A 24468-nucleotide genomic window follows, 5' to 3' on the forward strand; every position below is an offset into this window, starting at 1 on the left:
TCACGTTCATACATCACTTACAATACTCACGCTCATACATCACTTACAATACTCACGCTCATACATCACTTACAATACTCACGTTCATACATCACTTACAATACTCACGCTCATACATCACTTACAATACTCACGCTCATACATCACTTACAATACTCACGCTCATACATCACTTACAATACTCACGCTCATACATCACTTACAATACTCACGCTCATACATCACTTACAATACTCACGCTCATACATCACTTACAATACTCACGCTCATACATCACTTACAATACTCACGCTCATACATCACTTACAATACTCACGCTCCGATACTCTTCACAGCACGACATTTAATATATCTTTACAAGCTGTTAAGTATTTAAAATATTTTTGTGCGTCGGTAATTGTGTAAAAAAATTGTACGTTAAATATTAATAATAATATATTTGCAACTGCAAGTTGCATGGAACTGTTGCAACTACAGTTGCTAGTAATTTTCAAATGAAACTGTAGGAAGTTTTTTGCAGCTTCGCGATTGCTAGTAAGTTGCAACCGCGAGTAGCAGCCTATGGTGTGCATGTGCAAGGATACATGTTAAGTGGCGTTAATAACTATCTTGTATTCCTATTCTACATAAGTAGGGACACATGCACCAGATCATAGAAGTACGTAAATAAAGTATAAAAGGTTAGAGAATTCGTCCCAGAATTATAAATGGTGCACTTAACAATAAATAACGAAAAATGCATATCGTTTATACACCATTAATCATAAATAAATGTGTCTAGCATTACATTACATGTATAAATGATGAGCCAAGCTATATGCATACACTGAAAGAGTCGCTCTCATAGCATTGTTTTGTGCTCCTTTAAGCTTTTTCCGCTGTTGTCTGATGAATGACAAACATGAATGACTGATCCTCAGTCATTCATGTTTGAGACCTGACTTAGTTCTAGCATGATTTTTGCCACAGGATTAACAAAGTTGTACTTATTTGTAAACATTCAGTTACAAAACTTAATTTTTAACACTGCTGTAGATGGAGTTACCATACCAAGCAGCTCAATAGCCTATTATTATGACACTAAAACATGGCCATGTTCAAGATGTTCATATAATTTTTGCAATAATATTCTTGGTGAAACAACCAATTTGAACTTCACCTTTGAAAGGAAAATAAACAAATTGCTTGTCAGATTATGTATTCAAAAATTAACATATACAGTATTATAACATTCAAGCATGAACTTAAAGGTAACTATGCACTTTTAAATAAATAACATCAATAATTTACACAAACTTTACAACATAAATGGCACTAAAGTGACTCAGATTGGATAATACAGTCTGTATACATTTTAGAAGCAAACTGTTTTAAAAATTCAACTTGGTAATTTCTTTGAAATGCATTTATCCCAAAAAGACAATATGCATTATAAATGTGATTATGAATTAATAAAACACAAATGGTATTTAATGTTAATATGCGTATTAACATCAAATACCATTTGGATAAATAGACGTTCGGCATCAACATTTGAGAAAATAATCAAAGGGCATTAAGCACTTTCTTCTTTATTAAATACCAGCATGGTGATAAGGCCAGTAATATAATGGCCAAACCACTCATCAGGAAATGAAGAAACGACAATATTTCGGTTCTTCCTGGACTGAAGCATCGTCAATTCTTAATTTTCTGTTATGTGATTTGGTCGTCATATCTTCAGCGCCATTAATGTGACTCATTGTGTACACGGCCAGTAATAGATGGTTAACCATTAGACATTTTAGCAAAGGAAATTAAAAAAAAAATGCTGATAGTTTTAATAAAATTTCATGCAATGCAGAAATACTGTACACTGAAAATATGGAAAATTCCCAAAGTGCTGTATTTATGGTCTGATAATAAGCAGATGATTGCTATATAATTATCAGAGCCTATTACAAAAAAAAAAATATTCATACAAAATTGTTCTCTTCAATTGGTTTGTTTTACAGACAGGTAAATGAAATGAGTTCCTTTTTGAGAATGATAGAATATAACACGGTAACAGAAACACACACACAACCTCAAATTACTCAGCATAATGTCAAAGTCATGAATTTACAAAATTTGGAGATAAAGAGTATGATAGAAATAAAACAAGTTTATATACAACTGTACACTGCAGTAGATATAAAATTTTAGTTAAAAAAATTCACATTTATTATGCAGCAACATAGGTTACAATGGTATCTGCTCTGGCATTGTAAAATCTAACAAAATTTTGGCCTTTTGGGCAAAATTGTATTTCCAAGGAGCCAAAGACTTTTGATATAACAAACATGAAACTACAGCATAAAAGAGGAAATATTTAATTTCTTTCAATGAAATTCATAGGGTCTTCATAGTAAGCTACTCTATATTCCTTAAATACAATGTGCTGTATTTATATGAGATACTCCAAATACATATTATTGAATTATTGTCACCTAACAATAAAACTCCTTATGGCAAGAGCTCTCATAATGATTCTGACTTTTTTGCAACAATGATGAGCAATTATCAAATGAAATTGGTAACACTTAGGAGGGTATTTATTTTTTAGCACAGTCTGTTACAGAATATTCACGAATTCCTAGATACCAGTCAAGATACCAATATGAACAAAAAGATAAACATAAGCAAAACCAAAGGAGTTGGATTCACTGAGAATTTTATTAAAAGTCATATGACTCCAAGAAACGGAGAGAAAGAAAACTTTCTAATCACCCTGAAAATCAGGATATTCTATGAGGTGAAACAACACAGTTCCGAGAGTTAGGCATAGGTCTCCAGTCCATCAAGTAGCCAAGAATTAATCTTGTATGGACAATACATAACCGAGCCATAGACTCTTTCCCACTTCCTGTTTCAGTGACAGGAGGAAGGCCATGAGGATATGTCATACTTGATAGTGTATAATGTGTTATACATAGCAACTCACCGGCTATCACTCAAGTGGTTGCAGATCACATTACAAATGAGTGGGTATTAATCTGCACAAAGAATTGGCTTATAGGACATGGCAGAGGTACAAACAGCGTCTTAACAGCTGCATCTGCTAGGTCACTGGAGGCAACATCAAGGCTGGGAACCCAGCAAAGCTCGACAATCTTTACCTACCAATGATACAACCAATGTTGAATTTCCATAGCTATGGGATAAGACTATGTAAATTGGCCTCGGACTATGGCCTTGGAACATTCAGTGCACATATCAAGATACTTTCACACTGCCTGATTGAGCAAACCTGAATATTGAAAACAAGGTATCTGTTAAACCATTTTTTTTTATCAAACTCTGTCCAACAGTAAATTAGTGTCATCCACTGGGTCATGGCAGTCTAGAGAGCACTTTGCTGATAACTGTAAAGACCAAAAAGACTGAATTTGCTTAACACTTGGGTATTTTTACATACTTGAATTGTTTTGATTAAGCACCATTACCAGAGTCGTACTCATAGGCATGCCTTACATGCATTTCAGTTCGCTTTAAAACAATCTTATGTCTATTCTTTGCATTTTGTGCAGTTTCTGCAGGGATTAGCTAGTACTATAATACTAGACTGCCTAGCCTCTAATAATCAGTTTAAAATAAGTTATTCATTAATGTAAATTTCAATCATGCCTTTAGATAGCTGCTCAAAACAACTGCAAACTAAATGCTTACACGATTCCAAGTAACTTAGATTATTATATATAGTAGCCAGATTTACAGGAATATTCTGAAACCATGGTTTCATGAAATAATACAATGAAAACATTATTTGTTCTCTATGCTATCTGAAAGTAAAATGCAACACAGAAGGGATAAAAGTGCTTTAACAATTAAATCAAAGGCAACTGACTTAATGTACATTTTGCGATCACACACAGTATAGGGAAGACACAGGGAAGGCTATGAGATGCAACTCGTGTGAGGATGTAAAGCATAGTGACACGTCAGACACTAACCACAAGGATACTAAATCATATGTAAGTTTTGTGTCAATTCTTGATAGAAAAAAAAAATCTATCTTGACAAATTTGCCTAATATAAATGGCAATATTTTTACTGTGCTGTAAAATGATACTTACCTTAAGACATTGCATTGACTGTTAGATTATATCTTGTACATGACAATAGTAACAGATCTTCCTTTTAATACAGAATCTGTTTTATAGAATAGAACAACAATAATGCAGGTTTGCCACAGCCACCAACATAAGCGCTACTCTTAGGCAAGTAAGTAATTGGTTTCTAAGCTACATTTATACTATTGTGCCACAGATATTGGTTCTAATTGTCTTCCCTTTCATATGGTCTTATCAGTAAATATTGTCTTCCCATTTAGGCAAAACTGCTGTGTACAAGGAGCCCCACAACAATCACTACCCTGTAAACATATGTAACTTATTTTTAACACACATACTTGGGTATGTACCTGCATAACCCCATTTCTGCAGCAAGGCTTTATCTTATATTTTTGTGCCTTTATATCTTGTTATGCTTCTTCCCGTCTACCTTCCTGCATATATATATGTGCTTGTTGACGGTATTACTCATCTTGTGGCATATTCTTGTTCCTCAGTTCAAGTGGGTATCCCACGATAGCCAAATCGGCATGTGAAATTACATGACAAATGTGTCAGGTGCTCCTTTAAAAGTTTTAAACTACCGAAAGCATTTGAAAAGTTTGAATGAGTTTTCTGTAGGAACATGGTGACAAAGATACAAGTAATTATTTCAAAATGCTAAGCCTGAAAAGCTATACCTACACAGCACTTTATATACTGTAACAGAATATCGTTCAGGATATCAATAGAAGAACAGGAAAACATAAATTATATGAGTGATGTTAAAGAAGGCCAGTTCACAAAGGATATTATTGAGACAACCAACTCAAAGAGTGGGAAAGCAAAATTTACAATCCTGAACATCAAAACATTCTAAGGGGAAGTAAGTGACAGCAGGCCAACAAAATTCTTACAGTAAGGTAGTCAGATATAAATTAGCAAGAAAGAAAGTTTCAAAACAAGTGCTGAAGTATGGTAACAGTAATATTCTTACAACCAATGGAGGAGTTTGAATTGAACTATTGGGAAACAAAGCTGAAAGTCAATGAAAATTACAGCTCTTTTGTTGACTCAGTACTAATGAGAAAGTGTAATGAAGTGGTGAATCAGTTCTACAGTATACTGTAGAACTGACTTTACAATAGAACTGATACTACAATAGAAGAACATTTTCATACTCTGTACTCTTTCTCAATATAAATTTAGGTGGAGGAAGCATAACAAAATACCTTCTTCAGAAAACCCTTATATGCTACAGCCTAAAATATTTGTTATAAAGTAATACCCAGTACTTAGGTGCATAGAATAAATACAGATAGCTTGGGGGGGGGGGGGGGGAATGTTCCTGTATTCTAATGAACATTAGCAATACAAGTACAACTTCTGGTTTCAGAAAAATGTTCTCTTACTAAAATGTTGTATTTGGTTTTATTTTGTAAATAAAAAATCTTGATAATCAGTTACAATATATATTTAAATACTAATCCACCCTATAATACCTTTTTATTTAGTATTGTAAATATATCATGATTATGCTAGACAAACATGGCATTTTTCAATGTATGAACACCAATTTTTATCCTGAGTCAAGCAGGCTTGGCTGACAATTCTAAATTTAGTTCAAAGGTTGAAAGATAATGTATCTCAACATTAAAAAAGAATAGTGTAAAAAAGAATAGCAAAGGTGTCCACCAAGCTATATTGGTTTCATAACAAAGGTGTCAACCGGGCTATATTGTTTCACAGCACAGGTGTCAGCCAAGCTATCTTAGTTTCACAGCAAAGGTGTTGGCCAAGCTAACTTGGCGTCATAAAAAAGGGGAGCCCGTCAAGCTGTGCCGTAAGCCGATACAAAAATTAACACTTCTTGCCTCTCGCTTATCATATTAATATTATAAAAATATTTGGGTACAATTTATTGACACAAAAGTGCTCTTTATGGCTGTCCAGTAATATACATCACAAATCATACAGATCTGTGCAGTTTGTTTTCCCATAACTGCTGCTTTGGTTTAGATGTTATGATCAAATATATTTCAAATATCAAGAGCCTTGGGTGATCTGTATACATGTATACACATTCCTGGTATTACCGTATAGCACCAATGAACACACAAAACAAGGAGAGATAGTTTTTTGCAAACTATATATATATTTCTTTTCACCGGGTAATTTTCTTCAAGCTCATTTTTATTGAAATATTATAACTTGAATATGAAGTATTTCAAACATTGTGTAATCTCCCATAACCATGTGGTCATTTTAAGAGATTATTGGACTACATATGAAGTTTCGAGTAACCTAGACCACAAGAATGCCAACTATTAGGTGATCACATATCTAAATATATCTAGTAGTAAAGTGGTTAACATACATTACACTTATTTTATGTATTATATATACTGTATATATATAAAATAATAATAATAAATACAATCTATGTTAATTGCTTTACTACTAGATATTGTATATACTCTACAATTGGAGTGTACCACAAAATGTTAAATGAAAAATCTTGCAGTTTACACCTGAAATTATTACCTATCACTACTGTTCCAACACTTCATACCAGTGCACCGATCTGATTACCACAGCTATCATGAAGGAAACTGATGAATCTCAATGACTTGGATATGGTGAGGATGGAGATCAACAACCAGTCAGCACTGCCAGTGAACAGTAACCCACTGTTCACCCATCACAGGGGAGCCGTGAAGCTGTTAGCATCCAGGGCCTTCAGATAGCTGTAACAAAATTATTAGTTAATAATAGGAATAATATATATTTTAGCATAAACATCAGCATCAGGAAAACAAAGTTGCAAGGACATCCACCAATGGTAACCACTTATGCAAGCATAATATGACTGCCTCACCTTGGATTGTGCTCCTCGACACGACCCCTAAGGATATTCGGACCAAGGAACTGCGAAAGTTGCGTCAAGCACTGGCTTGCTGCAGAAGATGTCAGAGCATTTTCACATTCCTGAAATTAAAAGTACAGTACATGTATACTGTATTTTCCCTTACCAAAAGATTTAAACCTGAATTTTGATACGATTTTATGAAAGCACGTGGGCAATGGCCAAGATGGGGTAGAGAGAGAGAGAGAGAGATACTTGTGCGATACATATTAAAGAACATGGGAATGATCAAAGTAGAATGTTGTTGTTGTTTAAGATTCGCTACTTGGAACTAAAAGTTCCAAGTAGCACGGGCTATGGTGAGCCCGTTGTGGACTTACCTGGCACAGGAGCCACAGGAGCGGGGCTGTTGTGTCAAAGCAGAAGCATCTGTGCAACAAATGGCTAGATAAGGGGTGTGTGTTTAGAGAAGTGTATTTACATTATGAAGTTAAAAATGCTCTAAACATCAATAGTCTTTATTGTTACATTTTTATTTGCATTAACTCTTTGCCAAGTATTCATAGTCATCCTATTTCCCATTTTTGAGGGGATGGTTAGGCATCACAGCAAAGATAAAAAAATGATGAGCAATGTAGTAAAAGAATGTTATAAAAATTAAATTAAAAAAGAAAATAATTACAGCACTCGGCCAACTCCATACATGCTCATTACTCCTCAAAGTCCTTCAATATTTCCATTATTATATACTTTTCCAAATAAAATTAAATGCAGAAATATACGAAGAGCAAGATGAAAGGGTCTAAGAAGTCTTCAAAAGTGGAGCTGGAACAACTTCCTGACATGGAGGAGGGGGGGGGGGGGGGGGGGAAGAGCTTATACAGAGATTGAACTGCTTACAATAGTAGCAACATAAGAAGAGGTAAAGAAATAGATGCGAAGACTGTGAAACAAACAATATCGAAACTGACAGGCAAGGTAATTATAAGGAGAAAGGAGAAAGCACTAAGCCATTACAAATATATAGCACTTGGAAAGGACGAGGATAAGGGTTTTTATGATAGGATGAATGGAAGGAATGCTGCCTAACCCCTTGCACAGACTGGGATTGAACAGTGACCTGCAGTAAGCGAGATCGTTGTCATGGATTCTAATGGACACTGCTAAAGTATTATACAAGCCACATGATATAATCTACAATGCATCACTGAAAACAGGCATGGTACAAGATAGCTGGAAGGAGGCATATGTTATACCAACATAAAAGGAAATAAACAGGAATCACTAGACTATAGATCCAAGAATTTAACAAGCATATCACACAAAGTTTCAGAGAGAAAAATAAAAAAATAGTAGAAAACCTAGAAATAGAATTTGCTTCATATCAAAATACCATTATTAGGTTACCAGAAAGCATTCAAATTTATCTCCACAGGATAACAGGAAGCAGAGAGTATTATTACCAAAATAATGAACTAGAATCCTTTGTGTCATTATTTGTTGATGCAAATATGAGGAAAATAAGGACAAGCAAGGACTATGCAAAGCTCCAAAAAGACTTGGATAAGGTGCAGACATGGCCAAACAAGTGGGTTATCTTGAGATCTTGAGGTTATCTTGAGATGATTTCGGGGCTTTTAGTGTCCCCGTGGCCCGGTCCTCGACCAGGTCTCCACCCCCAGGAAGCAGCCCGTGACAGCTGAATAACACCCAGGTACCTATTTTACTGCTAGGTAACAGACTGGACTGGACTTCATTCCAGATAAGTGCACCATCATGAGGATGGGCACACGAGTCAATATTATATAATGTTGCATGGAGGGTAAAATTTAACATGATTACCAAGGAACATAAACCAATCATTGCACAAACACACACACTGAAATATAAGAAAAATACAAAATTACCAGGGCATAAAATATAGCATCCAGAAATAGACGAAGGTGACTCTTGAAGACTCGCTTTCCTAAACCCTTGCCAAGTAGTGGGAGAGTCTTACAGAGCGTCTCTAGAAGAGTGACGTGGCCAGTGTAGTGTTTGTGTTGAACAGCTTCAGCCAAGAGGGGTAAACACTTAATGACTTCTTCAGTAGTACCAGACACTCCAGCTATCTCACTTATCAAGAACACACATCTGTAACATAAGGTAACGTTATATGGGTGTGTTCTACATGTTGAGCCGACATTTAAAGTCAGTGAGACTCGAACATTATCGTGAAGAATACAAATTCTCCAAATGGCTATAAACAGCATGTACAGTACAGCCTATCCCAATACAGCATTATAGTGGCCTAGTGCATAGCTACAGAATGTGAAGTAGTTTGACAAACTTTGTTTAGATAAGGTAAACACAAATGTCTCCATGAAAACTAGACATTAATTGCTAAAACTAAAAGATACTACAAAGACATTAAAAAATACCGTACTGTACAACGATGGTTTTCAAAGTGTGCAAACCAAATTTCAGTATTAAAATATCAACCAAGTACAGTAATTTTAGTGTTACTATGCAAAAACTTAACAAAACTGCCACAAAGGCATCACAGACCCATATGAAATTACCTATGTACATTACATTATACGCAGGAGTACCAAATTTTGAGCCGTTCTGATCTGGCTTCAATATTTATAAACAATTGCCAAAAACAAACCTCAACAAAAACTTGATAAATATTTCTGCAAGAAGGCTGGTTAATATTTTTATAGTAAATAATTAAATACATAACCACTGCACTGCTCACCTGGTTTTGGCAAAAACTTCATAGTGCAACTGTCAAGGACATATTTTTGTTGTTTTTATAAATGTTCAGGTAAAGTTAATGTCAAAATGTTTCCAAACTGAACCATTTTAATTTCAAAGAGTGATGAAAACATTAAAAAAAATGTTAAAATATAGCCTACAACTCTCAGAGCTCCTTAGGGCACTATGCACAGTACAGTGGATAATCTGATCTTTACTGTATATAGCCATAAAGCTCCAAACCAACATGGAATTGACAAGTCCTTGGAATAAAAATAATATAATTCATAAGATAATTCATTTCAATTTTAGGACACCCAACAAGTAACAAAAAAAAAGTTTTTACTTTAGAAAAATGACTTTAGACTCACACATTACCTGGTATTAAAGTACTTTATGTGAACCAAAAATCATGCAAAAAAAAATCAAATTCACAGTTGATATATCATTTAAAACAAAACCCTAATATATCCCCAAGTCAGGAATATTTAAAAAATGACTTCTTTCATACATTCAAGCAAGACTTCACGAGCATTGTTTACAGAAAATATTATCAACCCTACCCATCAGCTCTTTCCCAGAGTTGTGGTGGCCGCCTGAATTTGCATTCGGTGCACCCACCTCCTCCTCGCCCCATCTTAGGGGCTAGTGAACCACACGAATACATCTGGAAAATATAGTGCATCACATTTAATGAAACACTTTTCTTCAAAGCTCACTTAACCAGAGACAAGCTTTAGTCCATTACCAAAAAAAAATGAAACCAATTAATGTCTCTTCAAACAATATTTGGGAATGCTAGAATAGCTAATTATTGCTGTAATTAAAGCAATGTCTAGTTGGACTAAAGCTTGGAATGAAGTGAAGAACACCTCGCTAAAACATACATGGAATAAACTTGTGACATGTACAGAAATAGGTGGAGCTTCAGGTAAAAATGGTGACAATGACAGATTTGGTGTCGAGATCCATGGGGTGCTCCAAAAAGCCGGTGAGGATGTTTACTTGAAAAATGTGGGAGAACAGTTCGAAGGTGATGCCAATGATCAATGTAAGGGATAGTGATAGATGAGGAGATTGCATAGAGTATTTCTCCCCCACAATAGGAAGGTGATATGGTGTTACGAGCCAATTTTAAAATAGGGCTATTGTATAACCAGTATTGATGGTCTAGTACAGACATTCTCAACACAGGAAATGAGCACCCCAGGTCCACACTAGTGTATATATTTCTCAAGGTTGCTCTAGTCAATAGAATACATATACCTTTGATATATATATATATTGGTTAATAGAATATATATTTGGTCTTAAGGTTAGAAAATCAAGGCATTAAACATTTAGAACTTGGTTTTGTCAAAACTCTAAGTGGAGGGTTGACTCGTCAAGCATCCAGTGCAGAGAGCAGACAATAGTTTGACCATTGACAATTGATATTAACATTACTATTATTTGTGTTGAAAATATGTGGGCAAACAGGTGCTACTGTTGATCTTTAAAATGGATATAAAAAAAATGCCACTAGGGAGCTAGGTAGTCTAACAATAACAGGAATCTTCTGTACATCACCATACTCAGGAAATAAGAGTAAAACCTATACCATGTTCCTATAATAACTTGAAAATCTTTTTCCAAATCTCTAAAAGAACTTGCCTGTTTATTTGAATGGAGATCCATGTCATTGTCTCTCTTCCTCTTCACAACGCCATACATAGCCGGACCACTTTCCAAGTCGCCATACTTCTCAATTTCAGATGGCTGATCCTCAACGCCTAAAAAAAAAAAGTTTGTCATAGTACTGAAAGCAATGATTTGAAACTTAATGGGGAAATCACTGCATTGCAATTGAATACTCTTTGTGATATTCATACAACTAAATTGAACAGCTTACTTTCTTCATTTAATAAGGAGAAAAGTAATTTTTGTTTAATGTATTCATGCACTTTTTACCCCCTTTATTCAAGTTTGGCTTGTTAACAAGCCAATCTAACAACACTAACAGAAAGGTTATATGAGATATGATTATAACATACAAGATACTAAGGACTGGAATTTAGTAAGGACAATATGTTAGACACATAAGGAAACATAATGAAGGGGCACAGCTGGAAATCAGAAACACAAACAAGTTAAAGAGATGTAATAATATGAAAGGATCATATCCAGGTTGGTAAGCAAGTGGATGAATCAGTAGTGGATGCACTGGAAGCCACCTCCACTCACAGTTTAATAGTAGTGAGGAGAATTAACCATGCCAGTAATCACACAAATGCACTCATGCTTTTGAAGCACAAAAGAAAAACACTCGCCTGAAACACTACATAATGTGGTACTGATCCGACTCTCAAATTCATAAAATAAAACATCAACATTCAAGTATGTGAGTAAACATTCCACATTCAAACAACAGCTAAAATATTATACTTAAAAAAAGATTTTGCCATACACATAGCATTTCAAATTAAAATATAAAAGAAAAAAAAAGCTAGGCAATAAACATCTTTGCCCCATGGTGGATCACTGGAGTTAAGTATTGAAACAATATTATTACACCAGTGAGAGTTGTATTAAGAGCGACCGTGTCCAGCACACCAACTCTCACTGGCACAAACACAAATTTTCATGCATCCAAATTGTGCAGCAATGAGCCTTGCAGATGGAGATTTCTTAGCTGATCAGTGCTGGTATTATCAACTAAAAATAATACTGTACCTTAATTAATCCAAATAATGTTGATAATTTTTTTTATTTTCACACGTCAAACAATAATTTGTTTTATTAATTTGATTAGATTTCTCTCATTAACTATTTAGAACATCTGTGTACTATACCTTTTAGTCCTTCCTGCATCTTCTCGATAATCATGGGTAAAACATCCTTGCCATAAGCCCGAACAACGTTAGCAATAGCAATTGCTGCTCCTTGGCGTACTGAGGTAATGTTGTCCTGAAAAGAAGTGTTTTGTAATGAACTATAAAAAAAAAAAAGAGCATGAAATTAAGCTATTGCAACATGCAAGGAAATACGCTGCATAAAGATCAGCTTTTATTGAAGGCGATGTTTCTAGTTTAATGAAAGACATTCCTAAAACACTTTCATACAGACTCAATCGAAATGTTGGCTACATAAAAGACTTGCTCAAGTTCTGAGTTTTGCTTAAAAACTTTGTGAGCTGTCTGAGCCCTACATTCTGTATCATTTTTTTTTATTCAATGCAATAATATTAAACTTGAGTTTACAAAAAAACGAAACCTTTTAAATTTCAATAAGCAAAACATATTTGTTTCCGTAATTTAAACAGATATCCTGGGGCCTGACAGCTGAGTGGACAGCGCTTCGGATTCGTAGTCCTGAGGTTCCAGGTTCAATCCCGAGTTGAGGCAGAAACAAATGGGCAGAGTTTCACCCTGTTGCCCCTGTTACCTAGCAGTAAATAGGTACCTGGAAGTTAGACAGCTGCTACGGGCTGCTTCCTGGAGGGTGTGTAACAAAAAGGAGGCCTGGTCGAGGACCGGGCTGCGGGGACGCTAAGCCCCGAAATCATCTGAAGATAATCTCAAGAAGATCCTTAATATTATATAATTTACTGATACTTTATCACATGACAAAGAGGATTAAATCCAAATGAAAGAATGAATGCCATAATGATTTGAGTTTCTACCAATGTGAAATGCCAAAAAACAAAAAATACTGGCAGCACACATGACAGGTGTTTACCTGGAGGTTGTTGAAGAAGAGCGGGTAGAGGTCTGCCATGGTGCCCTGAGACTCTTCTGGGAAGCAAAGGATGAAGTTGCCACAAGCAACACATGCAGCTGAAAGAGTGTAATAAAGTTAGTGTATATAACAATCAACACAATAAATGGAAATGAGTTAACTAAAAAGAGTAAATATGATTTTGTTTATACTGTATAGCTATACCCCAGGTGCAGAAGTTTTCCTCAAAACTTGAGTGAGGGAGAGGATCATGAGAGAACAGCTTCCATGTAATTCTTGCAAAAATCTTTGAAGCCACCCTCAAGAGATCTTTCATATGATACTCTTTCAACTTTCTTTTCCCAGATGCTAGATGCCTACCTGTTATTTGGTACCTTCTTTCCAAAATCTAAAACAACACATAAATAAATCTGTTATTTAGTATTGTTTCAAAATATATATATATATATATAAACACACACACATACAAATGAAAACTCCACACCTCAGTATATACAGTATATTGTATATAAAATGTGTGTCCCATGATTGTAAGAGAGCTCAAATATTTTGTGGTAAACAGAAGAAAACAACAATAAGTTTCATTGTACATTAACATTGAAAGATTTTAATGATATAGTTCCCAACTAGTCCTAAGTATTATTGCTCCATTGTTCAGTCAAGTAAAAGTAAAATTATACACTCAACTGCAGCAGGAATTTATACACAATTACAAAATATATAATACTGATAAGAAAATGACAACATTCACTATATACCTTTACATAAAGGAACAAGCAAGCAAAAACATTTGACAAAACATTTCCTCACCATCTCTGACAGGCCACGAGTCATCATTGAAGCATATAGTTAAGGCATGTAACAAGTCTGGTACATGGGCACGCACAGCATCAACAGCAATTTTAAGAGCCAATTCTGCAATACACGCACATGCTGCTTCACGAACTGCATGATTATCTGCCCTTGTAGCGTCTATGTAGTAGCTTACCTGTGGAATGTGAAATTAGTAAATTATCTCTTATTGGGCAACGTAATTTAAATGACATTTTATATTAGATTTAGACACCTTATTTGTAAGTGATTTAAACAAATCATTACAGTTGTGGCTGTAGTGAACAGGTGTACAGCCATAAATAACTCGCAACCAATAAAATATTAAGCTTGGTATCAAAGTCTTCCTATTTACTGTAGAGATAAATGGAATAAGAGGTACACAAGCTTTTATCAATGTATAATGTGTATTCCATTCACCTGGGCTGTATGGGTCTCGAACTGTCGACCCCACTCATGTAAGACCGAAGCTCAATCGACTGAGCTATGAGCAGTCTTAAAAAGGAAAGTTTCCAGAAGCAGTATCCTGCTGCCAAACTGGAATTTTTAACTTTCCCTGAGTACTAATGAAGCCCAGAGGAGTTACTGACCCACGCCCACATCACATCAATTGTAATTTAGTAAATAATTGTGAGTAATAGCGTGGGTCAGTAATTCCTCTGGGCTTCGGTAGTAGTCGGGGAAAGTTAAAAATTCCAGTTTGGCAGCAGGATGCTGCTTCTGGAAACTTTCCTTTTTAAGCCTGCACATAGCCCTAATGCAGCGCTGTTAGGGCGCCTAACAGCTGGCTGGACAGTGCTTCGGATTTGTAGTCCTGAGGTTCTGGGTTCGATCCCCAGTGGAGGCGGAGACAAATGGGCAAAATGTTTCTTTCACCCTGATGGCCCTGTTACTTAGCAGTAAATAGTTACCTGGGAGTTAGACAGCTGCTACGGGCTGCTTCCTGGGAGGTGGGGGGGAGGCCTGGTCAAGGACCAGGCCGTGGAGAGACTAAGCCCTGAAATCATCTCAAGATAACCTCAAGATAGCCCAGTCGACTGAGCTTCGGTCTCACGTGAGTGGGGTCGACAGTGCGAGACCCATACAGCTCAGGTGAATGGCATGTTTATTTCCACGGAAGTGTGATGACAATTTTAAGATGTGTATCACAGATAAATTGATCATCAGTAATACTCTTTAGATACTCTATTAAACTTTAGAAACTCTCTAAACTTTTTCTCTCTCTCTTTCGTTAACTTTTAATTCAAAGCCTTAGGTCTTAATTTCAGGTCAAGAACTTGCTATAATAGAAGCTAAAGAGCAGTAATCAGCTTCCTTCAAACAAAAGCTGCAGCCTCTGACTTACTGACCCTAAACCCTATCCCAGCCTTTTCACAAGATATCTATGTAGACTGTCACATATTATTTCAGTGTGACTGATAAGATTAACAATGTAAGATATATTTCATACTTTTACTAGCAGTAGTCATGACTTGTGTGCTGGCCTCAAATACAATTCAAAGTTTTTTGTTATCTTTATATGGAAACCAAATTATTAATAACTATTCTGCACTTCACTTTTTACCTACCAATCTTCAACAATGCCAACCTTCATTTCCATATCAGTATCTTAAACTACTCATACCAGGATTCAGGTCAATATGCCCAAAAGACAGAGGGAACTAAATTAGTCAGCATATACTAATTTTCTATGTATATCAAATGTGCCCACTGACATTATATGTCTACTGTAAACCTAAACAAAATTAAAAATAAATGGATAAAGAAATTTAAGACAATTGATTGGAAAGTAAATATTTAAGACAGATAGATGAGCACTACTATAACCAAGAATGCTCTGAAATACTGTCAAAATAATAAACAAACGGATAGATGAACATTACTGCAACTCGGCATGCTCTTCATGCTCTTCTCCAAGAGTATTTTCAGCTCTATCTCAACTAAAACAACTTTAATCACCTTTGGAAACAAGATGATAAATCTTATTTAGAGCATGAACAAACAGCACAAAGTACTAACTACTGGGTCTATGTATTTTTCCACCAGAGCCTTCCCTTCTGAGCCAGCCACTTGTCTCCATGTCTCCTGTGCATATAATCTTACTCCTTCAGCAGCATAATACCTGAAAATAGGACAAAGTATAAAAGGATTTTCTAAAATTAAATCTTCCTTTCCAAATATCACCTGAAATAATCTCCCCCATATACCAGTGGTACATTCAATAACTGAGTTATCACAACAGATTACAGCTGATGTAATGAAACCAAATCCCTCTGCATCATCATGGAAAAGATGAATAAACAAAAATTGAATTACATTAATTCAATTTACATAGATATGTTGGCATTCTTGGGAGCTTACATTTTAAAACATCCAAGTCCAGGAACTAAAGACTCAAGACATTTTGAATGTAGTGGGAGACATGTAGAGAATCACTACTACTAAAGGCATGAACCAACCCCCACATAGAGAACATAACTTAACTATTAGCATGTAATATGTTATCTATTTTCCTCCTTACAGAAAAAAATTTCCACACAAAACTTTCTTTAAAAAGGTTTATCCTCCAGGCACTTTTCACCCAGTTTTGTTGATCCGACTAGTTCACCTGAATTGAACTTTTACACTTACCTATTAAGACAAAGCCTTGGCAGCAACACAGGAAAGAAGCGTTCTCTGGCTGTTGGTGGAAGGGACATCAGAAACTTACGAGTTGCCACTAGTGCTGCCAAGCGTACCTGAAATTATCCCTATATATTAGTGCTAGTTATGGCTCGGTGTTAATTATACGCTTAGCTATATCTACCTGCCGTACAATCTACTGTATCTATACCCAATACTCTATTTCCTGCAATCTGGGACAGAAGCCCAGAGCAGTCTTCTATTTCTATATCAAGAATAAACTCCACATACTTATCACACTAACAATGCTATATCTCAACATTAACTGTGAATCAAGCTACTCTGTAAATAGCCATCATTAACAATCCTACTCTCGTACTTCAATATGCATTATTTTACACTCTGAGCAAAATTTAGCCCGATGACTTTATCGGATGACTTTTTATTCAGACAAACCAAAAATGGGAACCAGGCATATCCAGATAATTGGTGTCTCCGTATAATTAAATAGGCTTTAAACTTAAAGCCTATTAATAGAGTACTGAACTGTAATAAAAAGTATAACTCAAATGTTCCTGTTAATGCCTTCAATTTACACAAGTATTTCACACAAATATTTTATGATTTACAATTCATGTTGTAAAAAGCAGTACAGATATGCAAGGAAAATATATATTCACCTGACTCCAATTATCAGCCAGACCTTGACCCAAGTGGCGAGACAACTGGTCACCATACAGAAATAATGGGTTCGTCTCCAGCAACTCTGCTCCTTCTAAGACAAGAATGAAAAAGTTATAAGAATTCAGAAGGGGTGACAAATTACTAGAACATTAATTAGATACGTGCTAAAAAAAGGTGTAGCCCACATTGTAAATGTGTAGCGCAGTGCCAAGTCAATAAAATGAGGGTTATTGCTATCAAATGTCACTTGTTATGTACATACAGCAGCATTTCTATGAATTAATAGCTCTTGGCTTTACAACGCATAAACATTTAAAAAAAATGCATTTTAAGGCATATACAGTAACTTGGTATACAGTATCCTCCCTATTTAGTAATCATCTGCTGTGGCAGACCCTAAATGCATGTGCAAGATGGCTTTCTAGGCACCAACTGATTTGAAAATATCATTTGAGTTTCTTCAATATTAAAATAGCTCCATTCTTTATTACTTATCTGCTGATATAAGCATTAGTGGTCTTACCTAAAAATTTTCATGAATATTACATGATACCAAGGTATGTGATTTAAGTATACTATGCAACAAGGAGAGATATAGTAGGGAGTTAAAAAAAAAAGTGACATTTTAAAACTGAGAAAACAAAAAGTTCAGCAAAGATATTCTCTTAACAGCATTCCACAATAAATTTGAATACATATACCGAGTGTAAATTCATACATATGGTAGTTCTTATATGGCATTTAGTAATTTACAAAGTGAAACCATCTACAGAAAAATTTATGAAGTCAAAAAATAACACCAGTTAATAGACTTACCATACGCCCCACACGACACCAGAGCAGCACACACACTGAAGCCAGTTTCCCTCACAAAACGGTTGGTGTGACTTAGAGCCTTAAAAATTAGGGTCAGCAGATCCTATATAAATAATAAGGCATTATAGAAATAAGTATGCAGATACACAAGAGTAATGATTCAAGTTAAAATGCCACATTAAATATATACAGCAATTAAATATAGAATTAAAATATAACAATTAAATTATAGAAATATAATACTGGATAACAACGTAAATACTGTACTATATTGAAATGTTATGAGTCTTGAGAATTTTTTGTAATACTGTACTGTATATCAATTTCAACTTACTTGGTCAATGTAAGGTATAAAGTTCTGTCCAGTACCAGCTATCATGTGTTCGAGACACTTCATGCTTGTTTCCAGGTTTCGCCACCCAGCAGTGTCGTGAAAAATTTGTGCCGCATCAGCACTGTTTCTCTGAGGAAAGGAAGTATGCTATGGAAAAACAGTAATGCAAGGACAAAAGAAAGTTACAATTCTGGCATGTTTTGGCTCGTCCAACTTAGTTTTCCAAAGGCTGCAAATCAGAATTCTCATCATAAAAATTAGCACACAAGAAAATCATTTAAATCTTACTCTCTCTCGTGTTCCTGCAGAAAGCTTCTCCATCAGTTGCCTTGTAGTTTCATGTTCATTTCTTGAGGCTTCATCATCAGTCATCTCTCTCTCTAGATTACAACGAACCAAATCCAGTACATGTGATCGGCACGAGGCGTAAGTGGCACCTTCATCGTTTTCACACAGTGAGCCTAATACTTCTCCTAAAAACATAATAGAGTTGTGATTCAGTGTCAGTCATGTCAGTTCAACGAAATACAAAACAGTTCCGATAAAAACAATAAAGTTTGTTTAAATACTAAATTTAACAATAAAAGTGTAGTAAAGAATTAAACTAGACATGAATTAAGTTAGAAGAACAAGATCATTTCATAGCACTGAAGCTTGCAATTGATTTGAGCTCCTCCCAAATTAATATGCACAAGTCCCATGTTTATTTAGAATCCCTGTATTGCAAGTTAATCATCTGTTAGAGAGATTTTATTCACCTGCTGCCTGTCTCACTCTTACTTCCTGGTCAGTGAGCAATTTAACAGATGCATGTCGAACATCCAATTGGAGTTGGCTCTCAACATCCAATTTGGCTGCCAAAACTAACACCCGCAGTCCCAAGAGGGAACCATGCTTGCTCTCCCATGGGCTGTAAATGTAAACAACAAAATAAATATCATACAATATAAGAAAACAACAGAGCTATACTTTGTTTCCACAAAATTAAACCCCAAGCTACAAAAAGAATTCAGTAACAATTCCAGCAAAATACTGTAATCATATCAAGTACAGTAATATCAAATACCAGTATTTAATTTTGGTACAAGAAACTGATGCAACACAATATACAATTTAGAATACTGATGCTAATTTATCAAACTTACATGAAACAATAAAAAATATATATACAGTAATGTGGTTAAAGTCTTAGAATATCTTACACATTTTGCAGCATACACCTTATCAGATACATTTAAGCTTAAACAATTGACAGTGAACGTCACCTGGAAGAATCCGAGACAATATTCAAAAGGGCCTTTTGTAAACTCTCGATCAACTCGGGTGAAAAGGACTTGATCTTCAAAGTCAGGTCAGCAACTGCCCGGTCTCGTTCCAACTTCTGACTTGCACAAAGCCTGGTAACAACATTCTCTACCTCTTGCCCAAACATAGTAACCCTGCAATAAAACAATCATGCTTAATCATAAAACAAATTTATGTAAAGAAAACTAGGGTTTCCAGTTCTGGGTAATACAAAATGCTCCTTTCCATGCAGTACTTCTGTTGCTCCCTAAGCCAACAGGACACTGCTCACAAGCTAGGCTCTAGTTGACTTTTGCTCCACCCCAACATGGGACTTTTTTTAATGTTTTTGTCATGTAAGTGTAAAGTAAAATAGTTATCTCAATTCAACAACAAAGCAACTGCATGCTATAAAACATTACAAATTGGTTTAGTTTGTAATGCAAACCAATACTGGCATGGTTTGCATTACAAACCATGCCAGTATTTCAAACTGGCATGATTTTACCCAGTTCCATGCTAGTTTGAAATACATGCCAGTTTGAAATGAAATACATCATGCCATATTGAAAATAAGCAATGCTTTCAAAGGAGTACTTTAATAATCGTCAAAATAATGAACTCTTTAAGTCATGGATTATCAATACTGATATTGGGCCTATAGGGTACTGCTCTATTTAATACTGTACAGTATATATATTATATAAATATACATAGCTAGATTTGTATGAGCTAGACAATATTATTTTATCTAATATACAAGCAGTGCAAGACTCCACAGGCCTGTATCCAACATACTGTATGTATATGCAATCCTTATATTATGTTAGGCATAATTTTTATGAAGATTCTCAAAACACTCCTGAGAAAGAGCTGCTCATTTTCTAATAGGCCTATGGTTCACTCTCCAAAACAGTGTTGAACAACCTCTTCATAATTTTGCTAATTAGACTACTAATAGCTAGTCCCCAACCATTTCTGTTCTGTCGGGTTTCGAACACTGGGTTCCCAATTGTGAGTCGAGAACAAACCCAACAAGGGGGTTCCGTTGCCCCCGAGCAGTATAGTGCCTGAAAGACTATGCGTGCTAGTGACTTTACAAGAATGTAAAACATCAATGCTATGTACTCTTATAAACGCAATGTACCTTTTTGCATATAAATCAATACATATATAAATAAACCACTGTACCAAGTTTCAGCCCCGCTACTGTGCAAGGTAAGTCCATCATGGGCTCACCACAGCCCGTGCTACTTGAAACTTTTAGTTCCCAGTAGCTGAATCTTAAAACAACAACAACTACCAAGGATGTCAGTCTTATTTTAACATTAATATAGCAGACAAAGAAGTCTACAATATACAAGAAATTTATCAAACTGTGAAAGAAAACCTTCAATGGGTAAGGTCAGGACCATTAAATAAGTCATTTTGTTGGGTGACAGGCAGCCTGAGTATACTTATTTATTTATTTATTTATTTATCTATATACAAGAAGGTACATTGGGTTTGTGAAGATACATAGCATGGTATTTACATTCTTGTAAAGCCACTAGTATGCGCAGTGTTTCGGGCAGAACACATACATTAGGCATGTATCAATGTCCCCTCTCTCAAAGGTCAACTACTGACCCTCCCCAGGATGCAACTCCACAAAAGTTGACTAACTCCTGGGTACCTCTTTACTGCTAGGTGAACAGATGCATCAAGTAAAGGAAACATGCCCAACCATTTCTGTGTCGCCCAGGTTTCGAACCCTGGGTTTCCCAATTGCGAGTTGAGATCAAACCCATAATGGGGGTTCCGTTGCCTCCGAGCAGTGTAGTGCCGAGGCTGCAAGAGACCTGGATTGTGGAACCCATTATACTATCAAGGCTCTTCACTCAGGGGTAGTATACATTATCATTATTAATTCCACTACAATATGTTGCCTCCCATCTTGTATAAATTGTTAGGTAACAAATGTTTTAGATTCAGATTTTTATGCTGCTTGCTCAAATTTAGAATATGTAGTCCTACTCCTCTTTATTAGAGCTCTGCACATTATAATCATACAAAATATTCTACCTAGAAATGTTGCACACTTAAAAATTATGTGTATTTGAATGATCAAGTTTAAAGATCATTTTTTATGTATAACGTAACAAGTCACTTGATACCCAAGATGGTTTGCCAACGCATTATAAAACCTAAAATAACCCAACCTAACCTAACGAGATATAATACAGCAGTGTTAACCATTAGCAAATAAATTGTCTTTAAACATCTGTAATTACCCAAGAGCAAGATATGACCCCTCTACCCTTCCCAGTCCTCTACCAAGATATTAAAAGTAAATATAGTCATTTACGCATCTATAAATGCCTTCATTCCTACCACAAGTATTACTCTAATGACTGTATATAACAGTCAACATTTGTTCATAAGTCAGAATCATTTACGCTATTAATGTGTCTACGCATCAGGTAAGTGGTTAGGGTTGTGAGAGCCATAGTTACAGGTGACGAGGCCGAGTGACAGTGTGCGGGGCTGGGCGAGGCCGCCACGGGTGATGCTGGGTATGATACTGGGCACGGAGGCTGGGTACGGTCGTACCTCAGATGTTGTGCCTGAGATGTCTGTATACCTGCTGCTGCTGCTGCTGCAGTGATGGTATACACACACTATGCTCGGAAACTTCGGCTGTTATTATGGTGTTCTTGTATAACGCCTTGGCCCTCTGGTGGTGAGGGGGCGAACCTTGGTCTTCTGGTGGTGAGGGGGCGAACCTTGGTCTTCTGGTGGTAAAGGGGCGAACCTTGGTCCTCTGGTGGTGAGGGGGCGAACCTTGGTCTTCTGGTGGTAAAGGGGCGAACCTTGGCCCCTCTGGTGGTGAGGGGGCGAACCTTGGTCCTCTGGTGGTGAGGGGGCGAACCTTGGTCTTCTGGTGGTGAGGGGGCGAACCTTGGCCCCTCTGGTGGTGAGGGGGGCGAACTTTGGCCCCTCTGGTGGTGAGGGGGCGAACCTTGGCCTTCTGGTGGTGAGGGGGCGAACTTTGGCCCCTCTGGTGGTGAGGGGGCGAACCTTGGCCCTCTGGTGGTGAGGGGGCGAACCTTGGCCCTCTGGTGGTGAGGGGGCGAAACTTGGCCCTCTGGTGGTGAGGGGGCGAAACTTGGTCCTCTGGTGGTGAGGGGGCGAAACTTGGCCCTCTGGTGGTGAGGGGGCGAAACTTGGCCCTTCTGGTGGTGAGGGGGCGAACCTTGGCCCCTCTGGTGGTGAGGGGGCGAACTTTGGCCCTCTGGTGGTGAGGGAGCGAACCTTGGCCCCTCTAGTGGTGAGGGGGCGAAACTTGGCCCTCTGGTGGTGAGGGGGCGAAACTTGGCCCCTCTGGTGGTGAGGGGGTGAACCTTGGCCCCTCTGGTGGTGAGGGGGCGAACTTTGGCCCTCTGGTGGTGAGGGAGCGAACCTTGGCCCTCTGGCGGTGAGGGGGCGAAACTTGGTCCTCTGGTGGTGAGGGAGCGAAACGTGGCCCTCTGGTGGTGAGGGGGCGAACCTTGGCCCTCTGGTGGTGAGGGGGCGAACCTTGGCCCTCTGGTGGTGAGGGGGCAAAAGTTGGCCCTCTGGTGGTGAGGGGGCGAACTTTGGCCCTCTGGTGGTGAGGGGGCAAAACTTGGCCCTCTGGTGGTGAGGGGCCGTACCTGGGCCCTCTGGTGGTGAGGGGGCGAAACTTGGTCCTCTGGTGGTGAGGGGGCGAAACTTGGTCCTCTGGTGGTGAGGGGGCGAAACTTGGCCCTCTGGTGGTGAGGGGCGAAACTTGGCCCTCTGGTGGTGAGGGGACGAACTTTGGCCCTCTGGTGGTGAGGGGCCATACCTGGGCCCTCTGGTAGTGAGGGGCCGTACCTGGGTCCTCTGGTGGTGATGGGGCGAACCTTGGCCCTCTGGTGGTGAGGGGCCATACCTGGGCCCTCTGGTAGTGAGGGGCCGTACCTGGGCCCTCTGGTGGTGAGGGGGCGAACCTTGGCCCTCTTTTCCGGAAGTATTTTAAAACCCAGCAGAGTTTTGGTGTTTACGGCTTCGGCGGGTAGGCGTTTCCATGGGTTTACAACCTACTATATATACTGTACTTGCATTGTGGTGCAAGAGAGTTGGATGTAATTGAAATTGAAATACATTTTATGAGGTATAAATACACACAAAGGGGTGATGTAGCTCAAGCTATTCTCACCCCATTCATATATATATATATATATATATATATATATATATATATATATATATATATATATATATATATATATATATATATATATGTCGTACCTAGTAGCCAGAACGCACTTCTCAGCCTACTATGCAAGGCCCGATTTGCCTAATAAGCCAAGTTTTCATGAATTAATGTTTTTTCGACTACCTAACCTAACCTAACCTAGCTTTTTCGGCTACCAAACCTAATCTAACCTATAAAGATAGGTTAGGTTAGGTTAGGTAGGGTTGGTTAGGTTCGGTCATATATCTACGTTAATTTTAACTAC

At 37.2% G+C, this 24468-nt stretch overlaps 2 protein-coding genes across 3 annotated transcripts; both read right to left on the reverse strand.

Moving 5' to 3' along the window:
* Positions 1–1185: 1185 nt before the first annotated feature.
* Positions 1186–22714, reverse strand: LOC123744883 (uncharacterized). Of its 2 annotated transcripts, none has more exons than XM_045725096.2 (17): positions 22587–22714; positions 19945–20118; positions 19438–19589; positions 18968–19152; positions 18680–18808; positions 18346–18448; positions 17526–17620; positions 16855–16961; positions 16243–16345; positions 14203–14380; positions 13393–13490; positions 12507–12621; positions 11329–11447; positions 10239–10342; positions 8844–9069; positions 6949–7058; positions 1186–6817 (listed from the first exon to the last, which is right to left on the reverse strand). In XM_045725096.2, exons 2-17 carry the CDS (start codon positions 20109–20111, stop codon positions 6772–6774), a joined length of 2037 nt encoding a protein of 678 aa, XP_045581052.1. In that variant the 5' UTR covers positions 20112–20118; positions 22587–22714; the 3' UTR covers positions 1186–6771. The 2 variants fall into 2 exon arrangements, with proteins under 2 accessions (XP_045581052.1, XP_045581054.1); XM_045725098.2 differs by having other exon boundaries at positions 22459–22596.
* Positions 22624–23895, reverse strand: LOC123775254 (uncharacterized). Its single transcript, XM_045770237.1, has one exon. It carries the CDS (start codon positions 23893–23895, stop codon positions 22624–22626), a length of 1272 nt encoding a protein of 423 aa, XP_045626193.1.
* Positions 23896–24468: the final 573 nt, after the last annotated feature.

Source organism: Procambarus clarkii, chromosome 70 (genome assembly GCF_040958095.1).
Source record: "Procambarus clarkii isolate CNS0578487 chromosome 70, FALCON_Pclarkii_2.0, whole genome shotgun sequence".
Classification (NCBI taxonomy): domain Eukaryota; kingdom Metazoa; phylum Arthropoda; class Malacostraca; order Decapoda; family Cambaridae; genus Procambarus; species Procambarus clarkii.

Excerpts from the sequence above, each read along its gene's own strand:
- LOC123744883 (XM_045725096.2), bottom strand. The coding sequence starts at position 20,111 with ATGTTTGGGCAAGAGGTAGAGAATGTTGTTACCAGGCTTTGTGCAAGT. Across the intron at positions 19,153-19,437 it reads AAGAGTGAGACAGGCAGCAG|GAGAAGTATTAGGCTCACTG; the intron begins GTGAATAAAATC and ends TTATGTTTTTAG. Across the intron at positions 16,962-17,525 it reads TGGCTGATAATTGGAGTCAG|GTACGCTTGGCAGCACTAGT; the intron begins GTGAATATATAT and ends GGATAATTTCAG.
- LOC123775254 (XM_045770237.1), bottom strand. The coding sequence starts at position 23,895 with ATGGCCCCTCACCACCAGAGGGCCAAGGTTCGCCCCATCACCACCAGA.